At 44.9% G+C, this 17,534-nt stretch overlaps 1 protein-coding gene across 1 annotated transcript in view; it reads left to right on the plus strand.

Moving 5' to 3' along the window:
* The first annotated feature begins 5,829 nt into the window (after positions 1-5,829).
* The window catches only part of SPAG6 (sperm associated antigen 6), a 33,893-nt gene continuing 22,188 nt past the window's right edge, over positions 5,830-17,534 (plus strand). Inside the window, exons 1-3 of the mRNA XM_021530383.3 lie at positions 5,830-5,939; positions 6,017-6,112; positions 16,537-16,703. Of these exons, the coding sequence (XP_021386058.2) occupies positions 5,915-5,939; positions 6,017-6,112; positions 16,537-16,703 (288 nt within the window). The 5' untranslated portion in view covers positions 5,830-5,914. The remainder of the gene's footprint in view (positions 5,940-6,016; positions 6,113-16,536; positions 16,704-17,534) is intronic.

The following is a 17,534-nucleotide window of genomic DNA, read 5'->3' on the forward strand; positions in this document are numbered from 1 at the left end:
GAGCCGCCTCGCATCCTGGGGCCTCCGCTGAGCGCAGAGATTCCAGGCACTGCGGCCAGCGGTGGCATTTCTTACTCCTTCTCCATGTGCTGGAGATGCTCAAGAGTTGCCTTCTTAACGAGGCATTTTCTAATCTGTGAGACAACATCGTGCAGCTGATGGAGGCCTCCAAGGTGGACTGAGCTTTCAAAAAAAAAAAAAAAAACAAAAACAAAACAAAACAAAAAACAAACAAAACAAAAACATTCCCCCAAAACTTAAACAAAAAAAAAAAATCAGAAAAAAAGCTCAAACAAGATAACAAAATCCCCACACTCCACCAAAGAACACCCAAAAACTCCAATCCCAAAACTTTGAAGGGGAAATGAGAGGAAACACCATCAGACAAAACAAACAACAAAATAAAAACCATAAGAAAGCCCCAACAACTGAAATCAAAATACCCAAAAGGCTATGCTAACAGGGTGCTGAAAGGAAGGCATGACCAAGGTGCAGGAATGCTGAGTGAGTGATGCCCCTGCGAGGCAGCTCTCACTGCGCGGGCTGCGGAGGCTGCGCATACACTCCGTAGGTTCTCGACACCGGCAGCGCGCGAGCCCAGCTGGGTGCGCGGTGCGCGGAGCCGCAGCTCCGCCCGGCCAGTGGGTGCTTCCAAGTAGCCGGTCGGGACGTGTGCCTTCCGAAGGGATGGCACTTCGATTTCTAGGCTGGGTAGGCTGGCTGCGAAGGGCTGCGCCTAGAGCCTCGGGGGAGAACTGCTGCTGCTCGCCGTGCTGGGACTTGCTGCTGGGCAGGCGGGGAGAGCCCCCGGGCACGGAGGAGCTGGCAGCAGGGCGGACCGGAGGAGGCGAGACAGGGGCTCAGCGCTGGGAAGGATGCCTACAAGCCATGAGCTGCCATTTTGTCTCTTTTAAGAGTGTTGGCTTTCCCCTCTCCTGGAGCGCAGTGCGCGGCGGTGGCAGCATCTCTCCTTGCCCTGCCCCTCCTCGGCCGTCCTGCAGGGAGGCAGCTCGGGGCGGCACGGGAGGTCCCCTCGGGAAAGCGCGCATCAACCCCAGCCTTCCCAGCCCCGGCGCTCTCCCTGCCACCTCCGCCCTAGGTGCTCGGGGTTTGCAGGCTGTTCAGCTGATTTGTTGCTAATAGCAACCACACGACAGCGATTTGCAGCCTTTGCTGCTGCCAGCGCCTCTCGTTACACCTTCTCTGCAAACCGGCATACGGTCGTCTGGCTGCTGCCTGTCCCCACCCCTCTAACCACAGCATCCAGGGACAATAACGGTGCAGGAGGACGGGACGGCCTCGGGGCGCGCTGCGGGCTCCGCTGGGCACCGCGCAGATTTGGTCCTTCCACATCAAGAGCTAAATACTGGCTTTCAGCCGCAGCCGCGCAGGCTCCGCGCATTTCGCATTGTGTGGTAGCTTTGTTGAGAGCTGCAATCCGACCGGCGCGGGGCGGGGGGAGAAACGCTGCTGGGTTTACATATGTAGATGCGGGTAGCGTTCAGCGCCAAGCCAACACACACCCTCCCCCGGAGCATCAGACACAAAGGAAGACCTCGGTCCTTTCAAGTCCCCAGAATAAATTAAGCTCCGGCTTTCAGTTTTGGAACGTCCCAAAAATATTTTTTTTTTTAATGGCACTGCACAGGCGCTGACGGTTCCGCAGGAAACCAGAGGTGTAACCATATGCGCGTGGTGAAAAGGGTTCAGCCCTACCAGCTAATATTTCCTGGTCCCATCCTGAAAGTCAACCTGACATGTTTTGCCATTTTCCGGTTTATTTATCTCTTAAAATTTTTATTCAGCCGTCCCGATTGTAATGGTGATGCGCCAATCTCCACTAGCCAAATCGGTACCGTTTACACGATTACAGTTGTTATAAATATCTGTTCAAATGCCAGCGTCGTCCTCTTGGGTGAAGAAAAAAGAGAAGTCCTCTTTCTAGAGCGTCTGAAGTGCCTCGACGTTTCTGGCTTCGCCTTACAGAAATAATTTACACTATAGGAAGGTCTTACAGACTAAACTCGCCACCGAAAATCCGGAGAAGGGATGCTAGAATGACGTGAGTCCCTGCAGCCCCGAGCCAAAGCTCAGGGAGAAAAAAAAGAGAGAACTCTCCATTTCTATGGTCTCTCTGACAGAGTTTTTGCTAAAATCAGGTAATGGCACAGCCCAACTTTAATTTGAAAAATAAACCATTCAAGGATCCAAATTAATTTTAGTAGAGGCTATACGTGGAGTTGGAGATTCTTCACTCAGTGTACTCTTTTGGAGAGAGCACTTCAGTTGCCTACATCCCATTCACTCCCTCTAACCTTTCCACGTTCAAACTCCTGGCTTTAAAAAAACCCAGCACGTCCAACTCCAATCTGTGGGAGAGTTTGTGCATTGCTCTTCCCACCAAATGAGCTGAGTTGTGCAAATATGGGATGTAAAGCCCCAATTTCTGTAACCCTGTGAATATCTCCTCAACGCCTTGAACAATTTGCCCGGCGTGTGGCAGGAGGAGCAGACCCTCCAGAGGCAAGATGGGGCGACCCAGCGCCCCGCCGACGGGCGCGGGGGACGGCCGGAGGCGGTCCGGCTCCAGCCCGGGTGACCCGCAGCCCCGGCGGGCTGTCCCGGGGGCCTCCCGAACCGCCGGGGAAGCCGCCGCACCAAGGCACGGGAAGACCTCACCTCCGAATGGGCGTCGTGCAGTTTTGAGCCGGAGCACAACATCCGCGGCTTGGCCAGCCGGGACACAGCGGGGCATGAGCCGTCGAGGGGCGGCGAGCCCGATCCCGGACCGGCCACCCAGCGCCCTTCCAGCCCGGAGTCCTGCGTGGGGCCCCCGGCAGCGCCCGGAGCTGAGTCACCTGTTGCCTCGCACCCGCGGGGACGAGACCGAGCCGGGAAAATCCACGCCCTCGGCACGCCTCACCCTCCAAAAAATCCCAGGAGCAACTTCGCCCTTCCCCGTCTTGGGGAAAATGATGCTCCCTCGCCACGTTCCGGACGTATTTCCGAGTGAATCAAAGTCTGAGATTAAAGAACACCCACCAGAAAGCGAAGGCACATTATTCATTTAGATAATTGTTGCCAATTCCCCTGGTCTCCGGTTTATTTTTTAAACTGACGTGTGCGGTAACGCAGTCATTACTAATACCACCCGCTTAAGGACATAGGTTTCCTACTAATGAGCACCCCAGCAGTAGGCAATGAAGTCTCACAACTACGTCATTTCCATAAATGATTTTCCGTCTTCAGTACTTTTGCGAGAGCCGGTGACATTTCCGTAGACCACATTTGCATGGTGTTTATTCCTCATTATTATTATTAACCATGTGAACAGACTTAGTATCAAGCAACGAAGTGTAACAGAAAGTCTTGGTGGCACTCAGGGTGCGTTTTGTTGCTCCTTATCCAAACATTAGACTTAATTAGACAGATAAATCAATTTATTTGTAATCGACACATCTGCTTTTTTTTTTTTTTTTTTAACCTCTGGAAGTAATTAATCACCATTTGTTTATTTTTTATTTAACTTAGGAACAGAAATAAGTATAAAGAAATGTGTTTAACAGCTGTTCCCTTCTCAAGTACACATGGTGATAATTTCCCAAAATATTTTCTGTGACAAACGACCTTCTCACCAATCTGATTTTATTTGTCTCCTTTATTTGTAAAGAATAGCACGCCACCTGTTTAATTTGTTTGCTTAAAGAGATGTTTTCCCCCTGCACTAAATACTCTTGGAAAGACATAGCTCATTTTAGACCATGATGTTGTGTATGTTAGCCCCTCTCTTTTCAGCTGAGCAAACACAGACAGGAGTTTTTAAAAATTCAGACGTCTCTCTTTAACTTTTCTAAACTTCAAAAAGGCAACTGAAGTACCTTCAGCATTCAAACTTTAAGATATGAGATAAAACTTTATATTACCTATCAGATAATATGTTTATATAGTGTCAGTCGTCTGGTTTTGTACACTTGTAGCTTTGCAGGACAAATTACCCGCCTATGGAATCTTGAAGCCACTGTACAATAATGTGTGGCTACAGAAAGCGACGTTCTTTATTGACTATTAACTCTGATTTTCTGTTGTGGATCACAATTTCACTTGGAGCAGCCTGATCGATAGCAGAGCTAACTATTACTTTCGTTCACAAGTATCCTGCGTCTTGGGAATCGCCCTTAAAAGATACTGGGAGAGATGTAGAGTCTATTTCTCTTCAAACCCTTATAACACTGATTTCATTTTACAGTCCCACCGTTTGCACTAGTTGCTATACAGACCTCCAAGGTTGTGTTTACTCATAGATGCAACCATGTCTTTGCCAACCAGTAATTAAGGGAATTATTCGTAATTAGTCCTTATGGCCGGACACCAAGATGGGAAAAAGTGGAAGGCATTACGAAGCTTATCTACCAGAGTGATATGCTGCTGGAAAAAAAAAAATACCCTCCCCCTCCATTCTAGTGCACAGGAATATTTTGTGTCTGCGCCAGGCAGAGCCAGAGGGCTGCTGCCGGACCATCCATCCCCAGCGTGCCCCTTCCCACGCTGCTCCCCCTGCACTGAGGGAGCGGATGCTGCTCCCGGCCGCCTGCGGCCGAGCGGGGCGCGGAGCGGCCGCTGCGCGACTCTTCTGCGCGGATGGGTGCGCTGGGGCAGATCATGCACCGCGCTCTGTATCGTCTGAGCAAAGCCTTCCCTTCAGCGGGGCGCGGCGCTTCTTCTGCCACTCCCGTGGCTCCCGGCGGAGGCTGGAGCCCACGGGCTCGCCCCTGCGCGTCCGCGCTGCCCACACCGCCCCGGCGCCGCCGCGCTCCGTGGCCGTGGGTGGAGGGCGGCTCCGCGGCCTTGCGCGGGACAAGTTTATTCCCCATGAGGCGCAAAAACTCCCTGCGTGGGTCGTCGCGGCGGAGTAAGGCAAGAGCGCGGAGATCCCCGAGGAGGAATCGGGTCAGTTGCGAGATAGGAAAGAAAAAACTAAAATCAAAGGACACCACGAAGAATAAAGGCGCGGCGGGGGGCAAGCGGCTTCGAGCTGTCCTTATTTTTCTTATTTAGTTTTTAACTTCCTTCCCCACCCAAGGAGCGGAGGGAAGCGGGAGCCACGCAGGTGGACCCTCTCTCTGCCGGGAGATGCGCTGGATTTCGCCAGAGCGGCGAGCGTCTCCCTGTCTGCCCGCCGAGCCCTTGGCAAGTTGCGCAGCAGCGGAGCGGGACAAGGGACGCACCCCCGGGGCAGCAGCGCGTCCCACCGATACGCACCGGCGGGGCGCCCGCGGCGCCGCTCCCAAACGTCAGCGGGGGCGGGCAGCCCCCGGTCCGGCCGTCCGACATCTCCCGGCCAGCCTCCGCGGCGCGGAACTCGGCGACGCGCCGCGGCTGTGGCCCGGCCGCGTCCCCGCGCTGAGCCCGGCACCGTCCCGCGGGCGCTGCGCCTTCCCTGCCCGACCCCAGCGTTCCCCGGCGCTCCCGAGAGCAGCACTGCGCGCCGGCGGGAGGTGGTGCGCACAGTGGCTGTACGCGTTTTCATGTCGCGTCGTGTTGACGCCCTCCCGCAGGTGCGGAGCTGTGTTTGTGCTACAGGCGGGACACAGCGGCGCTCCCCTCTCCGCGGAGCTGCCGGTCCGCTCGGCCCCGCGAACCTCCGTAGGTGCCGACAGCCACCGCCGTGCGGCAGGAGCCTGTGACACGCGTGTGCGGGGCACAGCCCGCCCGTCCCGTCCCGTCCCGTCCCCGCGGGCTCGGCCCGAGCGCGGCGCGCGGAGCCCCGCGGGGCGGAGCGGGCCCGGGCGCGGCGGGCGGGCGCGTGACGTCACAGCGAGGCCCCGCCCCCGCGGCTCGGCTTCCGCCCGGTTGCCGCGGAGACGCGTCCGTCGCGCGGAAATCCCCGCGGGCGCGGAGCCCGCCCGGCGCCGCCATGAGCCAGCGGCAGGTCCTGCAAGGTAGGCTGGGCCGGGGGCCGGGGCAGCGGGGCTGGCGCCCGCCCGCCCGCCCGCTGACCCGGCGCTGCCGCCCGCAGTGTTCGAGCAGTACCAGCGCGCCCGGTCGCAGTTCGCGCAGGCGGTGGCCGACTTCGCCGCCCGCCCGCAGAGCATCGACGCTCTCCGCAGTGCAGGTACGCGGGGTTTTGCGCGCCCCGGGGCGGGGGCGGGGGCAGAGCGGAGCCACCGCGGTCTTTCCCAGGTTTTTGTTTTATCTCCCTCCTCCCCCGCTGGCCGCTCAGTTTGCGGAGGTTTTTTCCCAGTAGGGTTTGGCCCGCACTGCTTGCCGAGTCCCCCTTGTTGCGGAGGGAGAGTCAATTGCCCTGGTCAGCTCCTGTGCGGGGCTCGGTGTCTCTGGCTGGAACCTCCGGTTTATTTTAAGGAAAATTTCTCAGTATAATAATTTTTCAAATTTACTTCCTCCCGGTTCTGATACAGCTTAATGTAAATTACAGAGATTGGAATTCCCGATAAAGCCAGCTCTAATTTGCCAAGGAAATTTTACTTTTAGAATAAACAAATTTTTATACTGGCTTTACAAGTTCCTAAATTCTTCGATGCTTTCTGCCGGCAGATTGGCTCAGTTTAGGAGGGATTTGATTTTGTTATATTGCTGTCATGGGATGTCATGAACCAAACTGAACATTTTTAGAAAGAGGAGCTGCGGGAGCACTTCTACCAGCTGTTGTGCTGCTGGCATCTGGCAGATCCACTCCACTTGGCCAAAGTTCCTGAGCTTAAAAGAGGAAAAAGAAGTGTCTGGTAATTGATTACCTGAATGACAGTTTGAAAATGTGCTGTAGATCAGTGGTTGGTTTGCCATGTGGTATTCATGAATTGATTCTGTTTTGGTGTGTCTCGATTTTGTTTTAATACTTGTTTCCCAGATCTAATAAAGTTATCAGTCTTTTCTCAAGTACAATGACATCTAACAAACAAACAAAAGAGAAAACCAGTGATGTAAATATTTACAACTCTGTTATTGTGTTTACAACCGTTTATTAGAACTGTTTTATTAAAAATCTATCACTTAAATTCTCGCTAAGGAAACATTTCCTTTCATTATGGGAGTGGCATATTGATACCAGGCCTTTTGTATTACCTTGCTGTGGCTCTTGAATTTTTGTTTTGTTTTCCATCTTTTGGTGAGTTAATGACACACTGCTGTAGCTTATACAAGTGATTGCTGTTTGCTAAGAGGACATCGTGGCTATAGGAATGATTTATGCCTTATTTGTATGAAGAGGTCCCTCTGTGTCCTTTTACAGTCCTGGTTTTAGCAGCTCCCAGAGAGAGATCCTATACAGGCAAGCTTCTTGCAGCTCAGCATTTTAAAAACGCAGATAGTTTCCATTTTAAGAAAACAATCAAAGTCCATTTTAAGAAAACAATCAAAGTGCCAAGCTAACTTTAATTGCATTGTATTTATTTTAAAAATAACTATTTAATGTAATCTGGCTGGTAACTTTACCTCAGAACTGATTTGTTGCTTGTGCAGAGGCCTGAAACTTTCTTCTGCGCACAGCTGGTGTTGGTCTGAAGGTTAAATTTGCAAGGATTAGGCTCTGGGTAGTAATGTGGAAATGTGCATTTGTGTAGATTATTCTACTTGGCTGTTTCTGGTCACGAGCTGCTTTTCAACAAGCTTTAGTTTTTCAGATACTGGACAGGAAGGGAATGTATGCAAATATGGCTGTTACAATTTATTTGGATGGCCCACAAATATCTTACCATCTTTCCCACCTGTGTCTTTAAAAATACTTTGTAGTTATGTAATTGCAATGAGAGCTGTTAATTTTGACCTTTTCTGGGTGTGCTAGATACAAATTTTAAAAACTCCTTGTAATTTATATGTGACTAAGTGTTTTTCTTTAAAACATCCCACCAAGTAAAATTGGTCTTTTTATTAAAACAAATATTTTGGGACATCGAGGTCTAGCAGATAACTGGTGTGCCTTTTAGGATCTTACTCTAGTGAGTGCTGGAGCAATGATTTAAATAAGATGCCTGTCTACACGTGTATCGCTGTATAAATCTGAACTTAAAAGGGATTTGGGCTTGTTTCTTATTCTGGTGAATAAGAATTCTAGCCATCCTTTATGGAGATGGCTGTTTTAAGAAGATGAGGAAAGTTTTGCCCACTGTTACTTTACATTAGCTATAGGAGTCAGGGACACCTTGCAGGGTTCTTTGTTGGGTCTCAAAAGTTGTCAGGGTTAAGTATCTTTCTGGCAAAAGCAAGTGACTTGATTTTGAACAAAATTAAATCCTTAAAGTGTACAGTCACGTACTCTTGTATTAGTGGCCTCAGTTTGTATTCCTGGAATAAGAATGAAAGATAAGCGCTCAAGGAATAAAGCACCTGATCCCATTTTAGAAATCCTTTTGATAAATACTTAACATGTTATAAGGAAAATAAATACTTGTTTTGAGACCTTGTTCTTTGTGGAGGTGTCTCTGGACACCATGCTAACATCATGAAAGAAGTGTTGAAAAAGTACTTATTTACTACCCTCTAAGCCCTGCTCCTGTGGTATGAACTAGGTACAAGCAGTGGTATTGTTGCATATTTGGAGCCTGCAGCCTGGAGGGGAGCAAGCAGCCAGGGTCAGAGGCACCAGTTCCTTATGCTGGCTTGACTGTTGAGAAACCTTAAAGTAGCATTACTGTGGAGACTCCTGTGTATGACCTGTAAGGAAAACTGGTGGGAAGCTGGAAAAAAGGTCAGACAGGGCCAACAGGAAGCCCATCTTTTCTTAGAGCATCTGTCTTCTGAAGCTTCTGTATCTCATCACGTTCTGGAGCTGCTTTTCCCACTGGGCAGAAATCCCAAAGATGTTGTAGCCAAGGAACTGGAATCTGGCCCTGGGCTTCAACACATTTGCATGGCACTGGCTCTTTCCTGGTCAAGAGTGTCTGGGGGGCCTAGTGCCTGGGAGCTTAACAGCTTTCTGGTGGCAAGAAAGTGTGGAAAGAATGATCAGAGAGATTCTTCTGTGTGTTTTCCAGCTCTCTGTTTTGTTTTGATAAAGTTTTTCCTTATGATTGAATACTACCATGAATAATTATAGGATTTGTTATTTGAATGTTTAGTTAGTTGATACCTGAGAAGAAAAGTCTGCTCCAAAACTCCTAAACCTTTTCCACTTAGTAAATATACACGTGAAACAAGGACAGACATTTTATCAAATCTTTTCTCTTGCGGGCTGCTGACTAATGGGAGAAGCTACTTTGATAGTAATGACTTTAAATATAGCCTTTAAAAATAAATCTATTCGTTTGGTAGCCACTACTCCTGGAGTTTGGTACTGGAATGCATTATTCAGCTCTGCGTTTCCTCATCCTTCCAAAATTTAAAATCCAAGAAACAGGCTTTTTTTCAGTTATAATGGCAGATGAACTTGAGCTCTTGTTCTTGCACTGAGATTTAGGCAGCTGCTTGTCTTTAGAAGAGCTGGGTGAAAAGCTGAAGTGCTTCTAGTATGTGTGTGACAGTGGTAGTCACTGAGGGTCTAATTCATAGGTTTTTTTCCTTGTGAAGCACAGCATGCTGTAAATAAACAACCCCTTTGAAATTGCATTTTGTTTTGATTCTTTTGAAGGCATTTACAATTCAGGATTAATACATGTATCAGAATAATTACTGTATTTGTTTTTGGTTATTTGATTTTTTAAAAATTAATTTATCTTGCGTTAGAACAGATGGTGATGAGAATGTTGCTTTTAATATGTGAGTTATTTAAGGCTATCATTGTAATTAAGAAACAGTTTAGTCTTGCTACTTTAACTCTAAAGTTAAAGCTCTTTAACCTCTTTCTTGGGGCTAATTACATTCTTAAGTGTAATGACTGCAGAAGTCATGGGGAAAGCGGGGTATGGAACATGGGAAAACAGCTGTGTGTGGTGCAGCAGCCTCTGTGCTGGGGCCCTGCACACCTGGCTTCCCTTCACATTGCTGCTGGGGTATTTTTATCATCTCAGGCAGATAACTTCAACTGCTGTTCCTCTGCCTTGCTGGACAGTCTGCAGGGTTCCAGGAAAGTTCCAAAATGTCACTGTAAATGAAGATCTTCTCTCAGTGCATCTCTTCCTACCGTCCATCCATCAGCCCACAGCCCTGAGCCCAGGTCTCCCTTTCATTATGCTTGGTATCAAGCTGCTTCGAGGCTAAAGCCTGGAGGCAGGACTTCTGAATCAGACTGGGGCTCCACCAGCAGCCCCTGTGGCATGGCAGACATTCCCCTATTTCGTGGTCTGTTTTTCTGCAGGTAAAGGGTGGTGTCATCAGTGTTAGTTCTTTCCTGGCTCCAGATCTATTCCACTGGTGATAAGTTGTAAAAGCTGTATTTCCAAATCTCTAGATTGGTTTTAGGAGCCTTTATTTTTAAGAAAATGCTGTTCAAATTGATTTCCCTCCTCCAATTACATGGAATATTTTTGCCCATGCTTTTCTCAATTTTTCATTCTGATGTATATATTTTAAATGTACTGTTTTTCAATGTGACAGTTGGACACTTGGCCCTATGTAATCAGAACCAGACGCTAGGATGGAATTTTAGGATACAGTTCCATATTTTATATAATAATAAAGAATATTATTTGATAGCACTGTGCTTAATAGAAAGTCTGCGAGCATTTGCATCTTGCAAGTGGATATGCATGGACAGACCCCAGTGCCCTCAAGTAGCCAGTTTCAACACTGGAGTTTATGTACTCTCTTTTGTAAGGGATTCACACAACTTTGGGGGTTTTTTGGTTGTGTTTTTTTTGTTTGTTTGTTTGTTGGTTTGGTTTTATGGTTTCTAAAATACTTTTATTTTGAGTTAAAAGCTTTACTGAGCTTTAGCAGCAGGAGAAGTGGGAGAGGAGTAATGCAATGTGGCATAAAAGACAAAAGGTTGTCTTTGCAGTTGTAGTAGATCAGGTGTGGAGAGTGGCTTTCCCAAAGGCTTTATGAAATTGTGGTGCCAGGTGAAGGGAAGAAGGAGGCTGCTTTAAGGAAAGTACAAGAGAGGTGACATAGAAGGAGAAAATAAATGCAGCTGAAGCTGGAGGGTTTTTCTGTAACTCAATCAAGTGAAAGCTCAACTGTTCCTTCTCTTCTCAGTCTCCTGGCCTGTCTGGAGATTTGCAAGTAAAATGTCAAAACCAGAATTTTTTAGAAACTTCAGTCTCATCTTAACAAGTAGACATTAAAAAGAAGCAGCTTCTTGTGACCACCTTGGTTTTGGTGTGTCTGTGCACCATTGCATGGTGGTCACTAACAGCCCTATAAGGGATATTTTCAGAAATTTGTCCTCTTGTAAGAGGATTAGTTCTGCTTCATTAATGTAGAAACAGGGTCTGGCATCTAAGGAGGAGAAACCTACTGTTCCTCGATCCTTTAGGAATCTTCAGTGATACTGTCAAACTGAATCTGCATTTTGTGCCACACCATCTGGTAGTTGCTCTAAGAATTACTTGATCAGCCAGTCTCTGTTACCAAACTGCATTTATGTTCCCTTTGATTTCTGGAGGATGGTAATTGTGCTGTGCATGGAACTGTGGCAGTGAGGAGTCCTTTCTTGTGACAAGTCACACTTGAGGAGTATGTGCTTGAGACCTGCATACTCTGCTGTCTCTGGAAGAGGCTGTGTCAAGACAAGTGAGTGTGAAAATTCTATCTCACTGCTCTTCTGGGAAATTTGTTTTAAGCAGGGGATTTAAAACTCACTGCTATGCAGTTCCTAGAAAAAGGTCATTGAAGATAGGGTGTTGGGGTGAGGCAGAAATAAATTTCCATTTTATTTCCTTGTTTAGTCAGCTGAATTTGACATAAAGAGCTCTGAAAAATCAAGCTGATATGGTGAATGTTTGAGTACTAATGTTAGCTCTGTGAATGTTCTACATGTAACAGGTAGCACACAAAAATGAGAAGATGTCATCTTGGTCCAAAGCATAAACTAAGAGGACAGCATCTTCAAGACAAGAGTGTGTCCAGAGACAATTTTGTTTTCCACATTTTCAAACAGAAATTATTTTTCCTTTAAGGAAGGAGGATAATGTAGGAGTAGTCATAAATGGAAAGAAATGCAGAAATGGAAAGAATTTCCAGTGTAGTGATGTTTCTGTTTTGTGACTAGTCAAGTTTGACAGGGATTTTATGGGGCTGGGAGGAGGGTAGAAGTATGTTGCATGAATTCCAGGTTGTTTTCCCCAGAAAATCAAAATGGCCAAGCAAAGATTGTTATCTCCAGAATAGTGACTGTTTATTTCCTATAGAAACTTAGAGTGAAAAAAATTGGAACCTGCTGCTGTCCTGAATGATTTTTTTCTGTTTGTTTTCCAGATAGGCAGCAGCCAGCACTTGCTTGCTAAAAGAAAGTGCATCAGGCCTGTATGTAGCAGCTCCACTTGAGAAATTTGTGTTAAGAGTGATTCAGCTTCTATAGTGTGTTATTCTTTGAAACAAATTTGAGTGGGAAACTGAGGATAGAAAGGGGAATAATTCCTTGCCCAATGTCAGTCAAGGTTCTGTGATCCAAGAGAGAATATTTGGCAGTAATTCTCTGTTACTCAGTTTCTGAGTGCTAGTGGGAACTCTTCCAAAATAAATCTAGTCCAATAGTCTAAATGCCTTATTTTGTAGTTTACTTTCTGTGTAGTTGCTTTTGAATTAGAGTTAATGAATTTCCTACTGCTGTCACAACAGACTTATTTAGAAGAAGACCAAAGAGTTCTAAAGTTTTCAGCAACAGGACACTGCTACTCCATGATCTGTATGGCCCTGTTCACTTGAGTGAATGGTCAAGATAAAAGGAAGTAGTTGGAAGTTTTTTGCCTATTTTCCTGCTCTTAGTAATGTTAAATACATTTGAATTTAATTAAAAATACTGATAGGAATCCTGGCTTGGACCTCTTTGGAGGAGTAGACTTTGCTGTAAACAGGATAGATAAAAGGAAGAGATCAAATAGAGGAGGTCACCAAATACAGCTGTTTCTGGAACAAAGAGCTGGGTTGGGCCCAGTGCAGGAAAGCCTCATCCTGTGCCAGGCACATCTGTCCTTTACAGCACTGTTCAAAGTCATAGAGGAAAAGGTTGGATATCTTGGCTTCCTATAGGTGTTTTAGTGGAGATTGTAGGATCTCTATGTTTTCACACTCTCAGAATTAATTAATTTTTTAAAGTGCTGAAAAGAAAATTCTAGGTCTGCTGAAGATACAAAATTATGACAATGGTGAAAGCTCCTCAAGCAGTTGGTCTGCAGAGTAATTGGAGGTGATGGAAAGCATCTTGACACAGAGAAAGAAAGTGGCTTTAAGAGAAGCTGTAAAGTAGAAGTAAAAGCTTTTAATTATGTTCAATCCATAGGCATAGTCTAGGCCTATATATACTTCTCTGAATTCTCAGTTAATTTGATGTCCAGGAATTGTTTTTTTTTTTCTTTGTCTTGTTTCTCCAAAACTTATTCTATTATAATTATTTATCCACTGTCTCTTCTTACATTCAAACATGACTTTAAGAAAATATAGTCTCCTTGAGGACCAGGAGAGTTGCTATTATTTCTGGGTTTTTTTTCTAACTGTGTTGCAACATTTTGTGTCCTTTCTTCAAATAGTAACTCCCATTTCATTTTTCATCTCTTTCCTTATTATAAGTTGTACCAGCTAAAGTAATTTGCAGTAGAACATTTTGTGCAGGTGCTTAAATATCACCAAACTTTACATGGTTTATACTGTTATGAAATGAAAGGCATTGGTCATGGGGAGGCATGCTGCTTGGGAGCATTTTCAGATTGAAGGTTTTTTAGGCTGTTCCAAAAGTGAAAGCTGTATCAGCTAATATTTAAAATACAAAATATATAAATCCTACATTTGGAACAAGTCTGTAACCTTAAATGTGGTTTTCCATATTGCTGTGCCTAGGTATGTTATAAAGGTCAGAAATGTGTTCCGTGGCCTGGACCTAGCTCCTGGGTAAAGTGATTCTAGTATCTTTAAATTTCTCTGGATTTGAGATCATCAGAATTTAACTGTCTGACACATCGTGATTTAATATCTCAGCTGTCAGGATCTTGGCTTTTTTAGGGTCAGGACACTGCAGGCTGAAGTGCTCCTTTCCCTCTTCCCCAACCACTTCTGACAGGCTCCTTTATATTAGTAAAATTATTTTCCCCCTTTCTTTTTTTTTAAAAAATTTACTTATTAAATATTCTTGTTTTCATATTATCTCCAGTTAAGAGCTCAAATGTGATATCTGTACAGTAAATGCAACTGAACTACTTCTAACAGTTCCTGCTTCACTGAAATACCTTCAATGTAGATAATAAGAACAGTGTGAGTTCCCCTTAGGAATTTCAGCAGCTGTTTGACCATGCAACTGATGTTAGAGAGGACAAGAAAATATTCTCCCACAGATGGTGTAGATGGCTGGCTAGAAGGTAACAGATGATACATGGCATTGGCCCCAAATCATATGTTTGTTTTTACTTCTCATTTGTCATTTAAAATATTTAGTGTTTTTTGATATGAAGCATAACTTGCTAATGACATTATACCTGCCATGTAGAGTTCATGAGATGTCAGTATGATAACTACATTCTGAAGTAGTGATTTCTGCAAGTGCTAAATGAATTCACATTGATCTTACACTACTGGAGGATCTATTGTCATTTGGTACACAGGAGGCCTTTTACAATTCCCAGTGGCTTTAACAGAAGGGTGAGCAGACCCCAGCTATGTTACAGACCTGTTTCTATAGGTTCAGTTTACTTGCTTTTGTTATGTGTCCCCCTGAAATCTGTATTATTTTGTCTTGTGAACATGCTGGGAGGCTGTACCTCTCATGACAGTGCAGCTTTTGTCTAGAGTATTGACCTTTCTAAAAATTTTTTAGTGGATAGCATGGCCTCCATGGTTAGTTTTTTGTGTCCTTCTTCCAGCCCCTTCAGAGCCATGTATAAATGATTCAGCCGTTTTCTTCTTGCTGGGAGCAATTTGGTTTTTGTGTAAAATAAAAGTGAGAATTTTAATGCTTCTGTACTTACTTTTTTTTTTTTTTCTTTTTAGGGAAAGAAGTATGCTACAGGTGTAACTTGTTATAGCCTGCATCCCTTTGGACTATTCCTTGCTCTGAGGTCCTCAGCTTTTCCTTGTCATGGAGTGCCTGTTGAACACCTGGGTGTTTGTTGCTTGCCATTAGGCAGTGATCCCCTGTTGTGGCACTGTCACACCAAAAGGCCTTTGTTCAGTGCTAATAACCATAGGAGCCCTTGAGAAGACAAGTCTTGCTTTCTTTCACTGTTGTTCAACTAAATCTTTATATTTGTAAAAAAATTAGTGGAAAGGACTGAGAGAGCTGATATGAACATATCTGTAGCTCTGAGTGTTCATTGTTCTGTTGTATCACATCTCCATTTTCAGAAACCTCTGCTTTCTGGGTAAGGTATAAAGCTCCAAAATGTTAATTCATGGAGCTGGCTGCTACAGGCACAGCTCATTCTAGGGATCACAATGCAAGTAATTTTCCCTTCCCAAACCTTACAAATCACATTCTTTATATAACTGGATCTCATTTCTATCTCTACTGAAGAGTCTTGGTTTAACAGGAAGAACTTCCACATACAGATTGGTCATCTTTGATCATCCTTGTTCCTTTTCACAGAACTTTTTTCAGTTCTACTTTAGTGGAGGATATTAAATGTAGGATAGTGATGACCTCTGCTTTAGCCTCTACCCAATAATCCTGAGAACTCTGTGTAGTTCTGCAGGTAAAGTTTCTCCTCTACTACTGAGCAAGAGCTGGGATCTCTATGGAGCTCTCTGTTCTAACATTGAGATTTTTCTCCTGGTTGGTAGTAAGCTGTTTGGGGTCCATCACTGCTTAGGTGAGTTCGGAGTTTGGTTCCCTGCATGAGATCCATTTCACTTGCCATTTTGTTATCCAGTCATTCAGTCTGTAGTTTCTTTTGGTTTCCCTTGCTGCTACTTTCACATTTTTTATGCTTAGCTGATATAATGTGCACTCATTGGTGAAAACACATCATAAATAATAGCATGATAAGAAAACAACTCTTCTATCTGGAGTGTAATGTATTATGGATATTGGTTTTCAATCCGTTGTATTGCTTACAACAGATGAAATGTAGTTTAGTGTAATTCAGTGTAGAGGTTCTGCTGGCATGATGAATGAGGGACATGCCATTGTCTTCTCACCAGGATCTCCAGATGGAGTTTCCCATGCACATGGTAACACATGCATTTTAGGTATGTTTGAATGTAACTTACTTTCTTGTGTGAACTTTAAGATGAATTCTATAGATTTTTGAATACACCTTATTTCTACATGTGCCTTTTTTTGATTTCAGAATTGTTTTGTACCAATGACAAGTGGGCAGAAACGTTGCTACACGTCAGCAATGCTATCCAAGTGCCAACTTCATTTCAGCGGAACATCTGGATTTCCTACGTGTTCTTATTACCTGGAAGAGTTATTTAGTATGTTTTTATGAGGAAAGGCAAATGTTTAGTAAAACTTCTGCTTACCAGATTGGCTTTTGTCTTCCTACTGCAACTCAGGTGTAGTGTGTTTGCTGAGACCTCTTTTGCTGGATGTCGTCCCGAGTATTCGACAGACCGCTGCCTTGGCTCTTGGGAGACTTGCTGATTATGACGCGGAGCTGGCAGAGGCAGTCGTGAAGGCAGGCATCCTTCCACAGCTCATATGTTCATTGCCTGAGGAGAATGTAAGGCATGATTGTTCTCTTGAATAATATTTTTTTAAACTATTATGCAGGGAAAGGGAAATCTTTCTGTATCAGCATCTGCAGTTATTCTAATAGGACATGAAATGTGTCGAAGTCAGAGCAGCATGTATGTTTGAACCCCCGAGAGATCACTGTGTACTCTATGCCGAAGTCTGACTTCAAATAAGCTTGACTTTAAAATACTGTATTACCGTTTAATGCACTGTAGGAAATACATTCATTGCACTGTAACATTTTTAAAATGTTGAGTGATACTTTGTAAAAGATCCCCCTTCAAAAAGGAGACAGTTTGGAAACTGTGGTGATAATTGACTAGGTTTTGTCTGTAATACCGGACATGTGTAAAATACATACAAAACCCCTGAACTTCTGTAGTGAAATACTTTGTATCTCCAAACGCAGGCCTTTGGAAATTTGTAGCGTGAGAAATAACAAACCCTGTCACAGGAAAATATATGGAAAGGTTTCTATGTTCACATTTGTCAAAACAAAACAAAGTACAGTCACAATTGCAATGCAAATAAATCTGTTGGTCTCTTCCACTCCCTTCCTCACATTTTTCTTCAAGCTCTGTGTCTCTCTCAGCTTTGATTTTTTGAATGATGCTAATCTAGATTAACAGAAATACTTTCAAGTAAGGTTCCTAGCAGCTGGAAACTGACAGCTGAAGGGTTAAGTGCACTGATATCACCACCATACTTATGTTTCAGCTTTGATTTATGAAAAATAGGTTTTCAATGGAAATATAATTTGGAAAACCATATATTTTCATTTTCAATCTTTTGAGGAAAACAACAATATAAATGCACT

The sequence above is a fragment of the Lonchura striata genome, chromosome 1 (assembly GCF_046129695.1).
Source record: "Lonchura striata isolate bLonStr1 chromosome 1, bLonStr1.mat, whole genome shotgun sequence".
Taxonomy (NCBI): domain Eukaryota; kingdom Metazoa; phylum Chordata; class Aves; order Passeriformes; family Estrildidae; genus Lonchura; species Lonchura striata.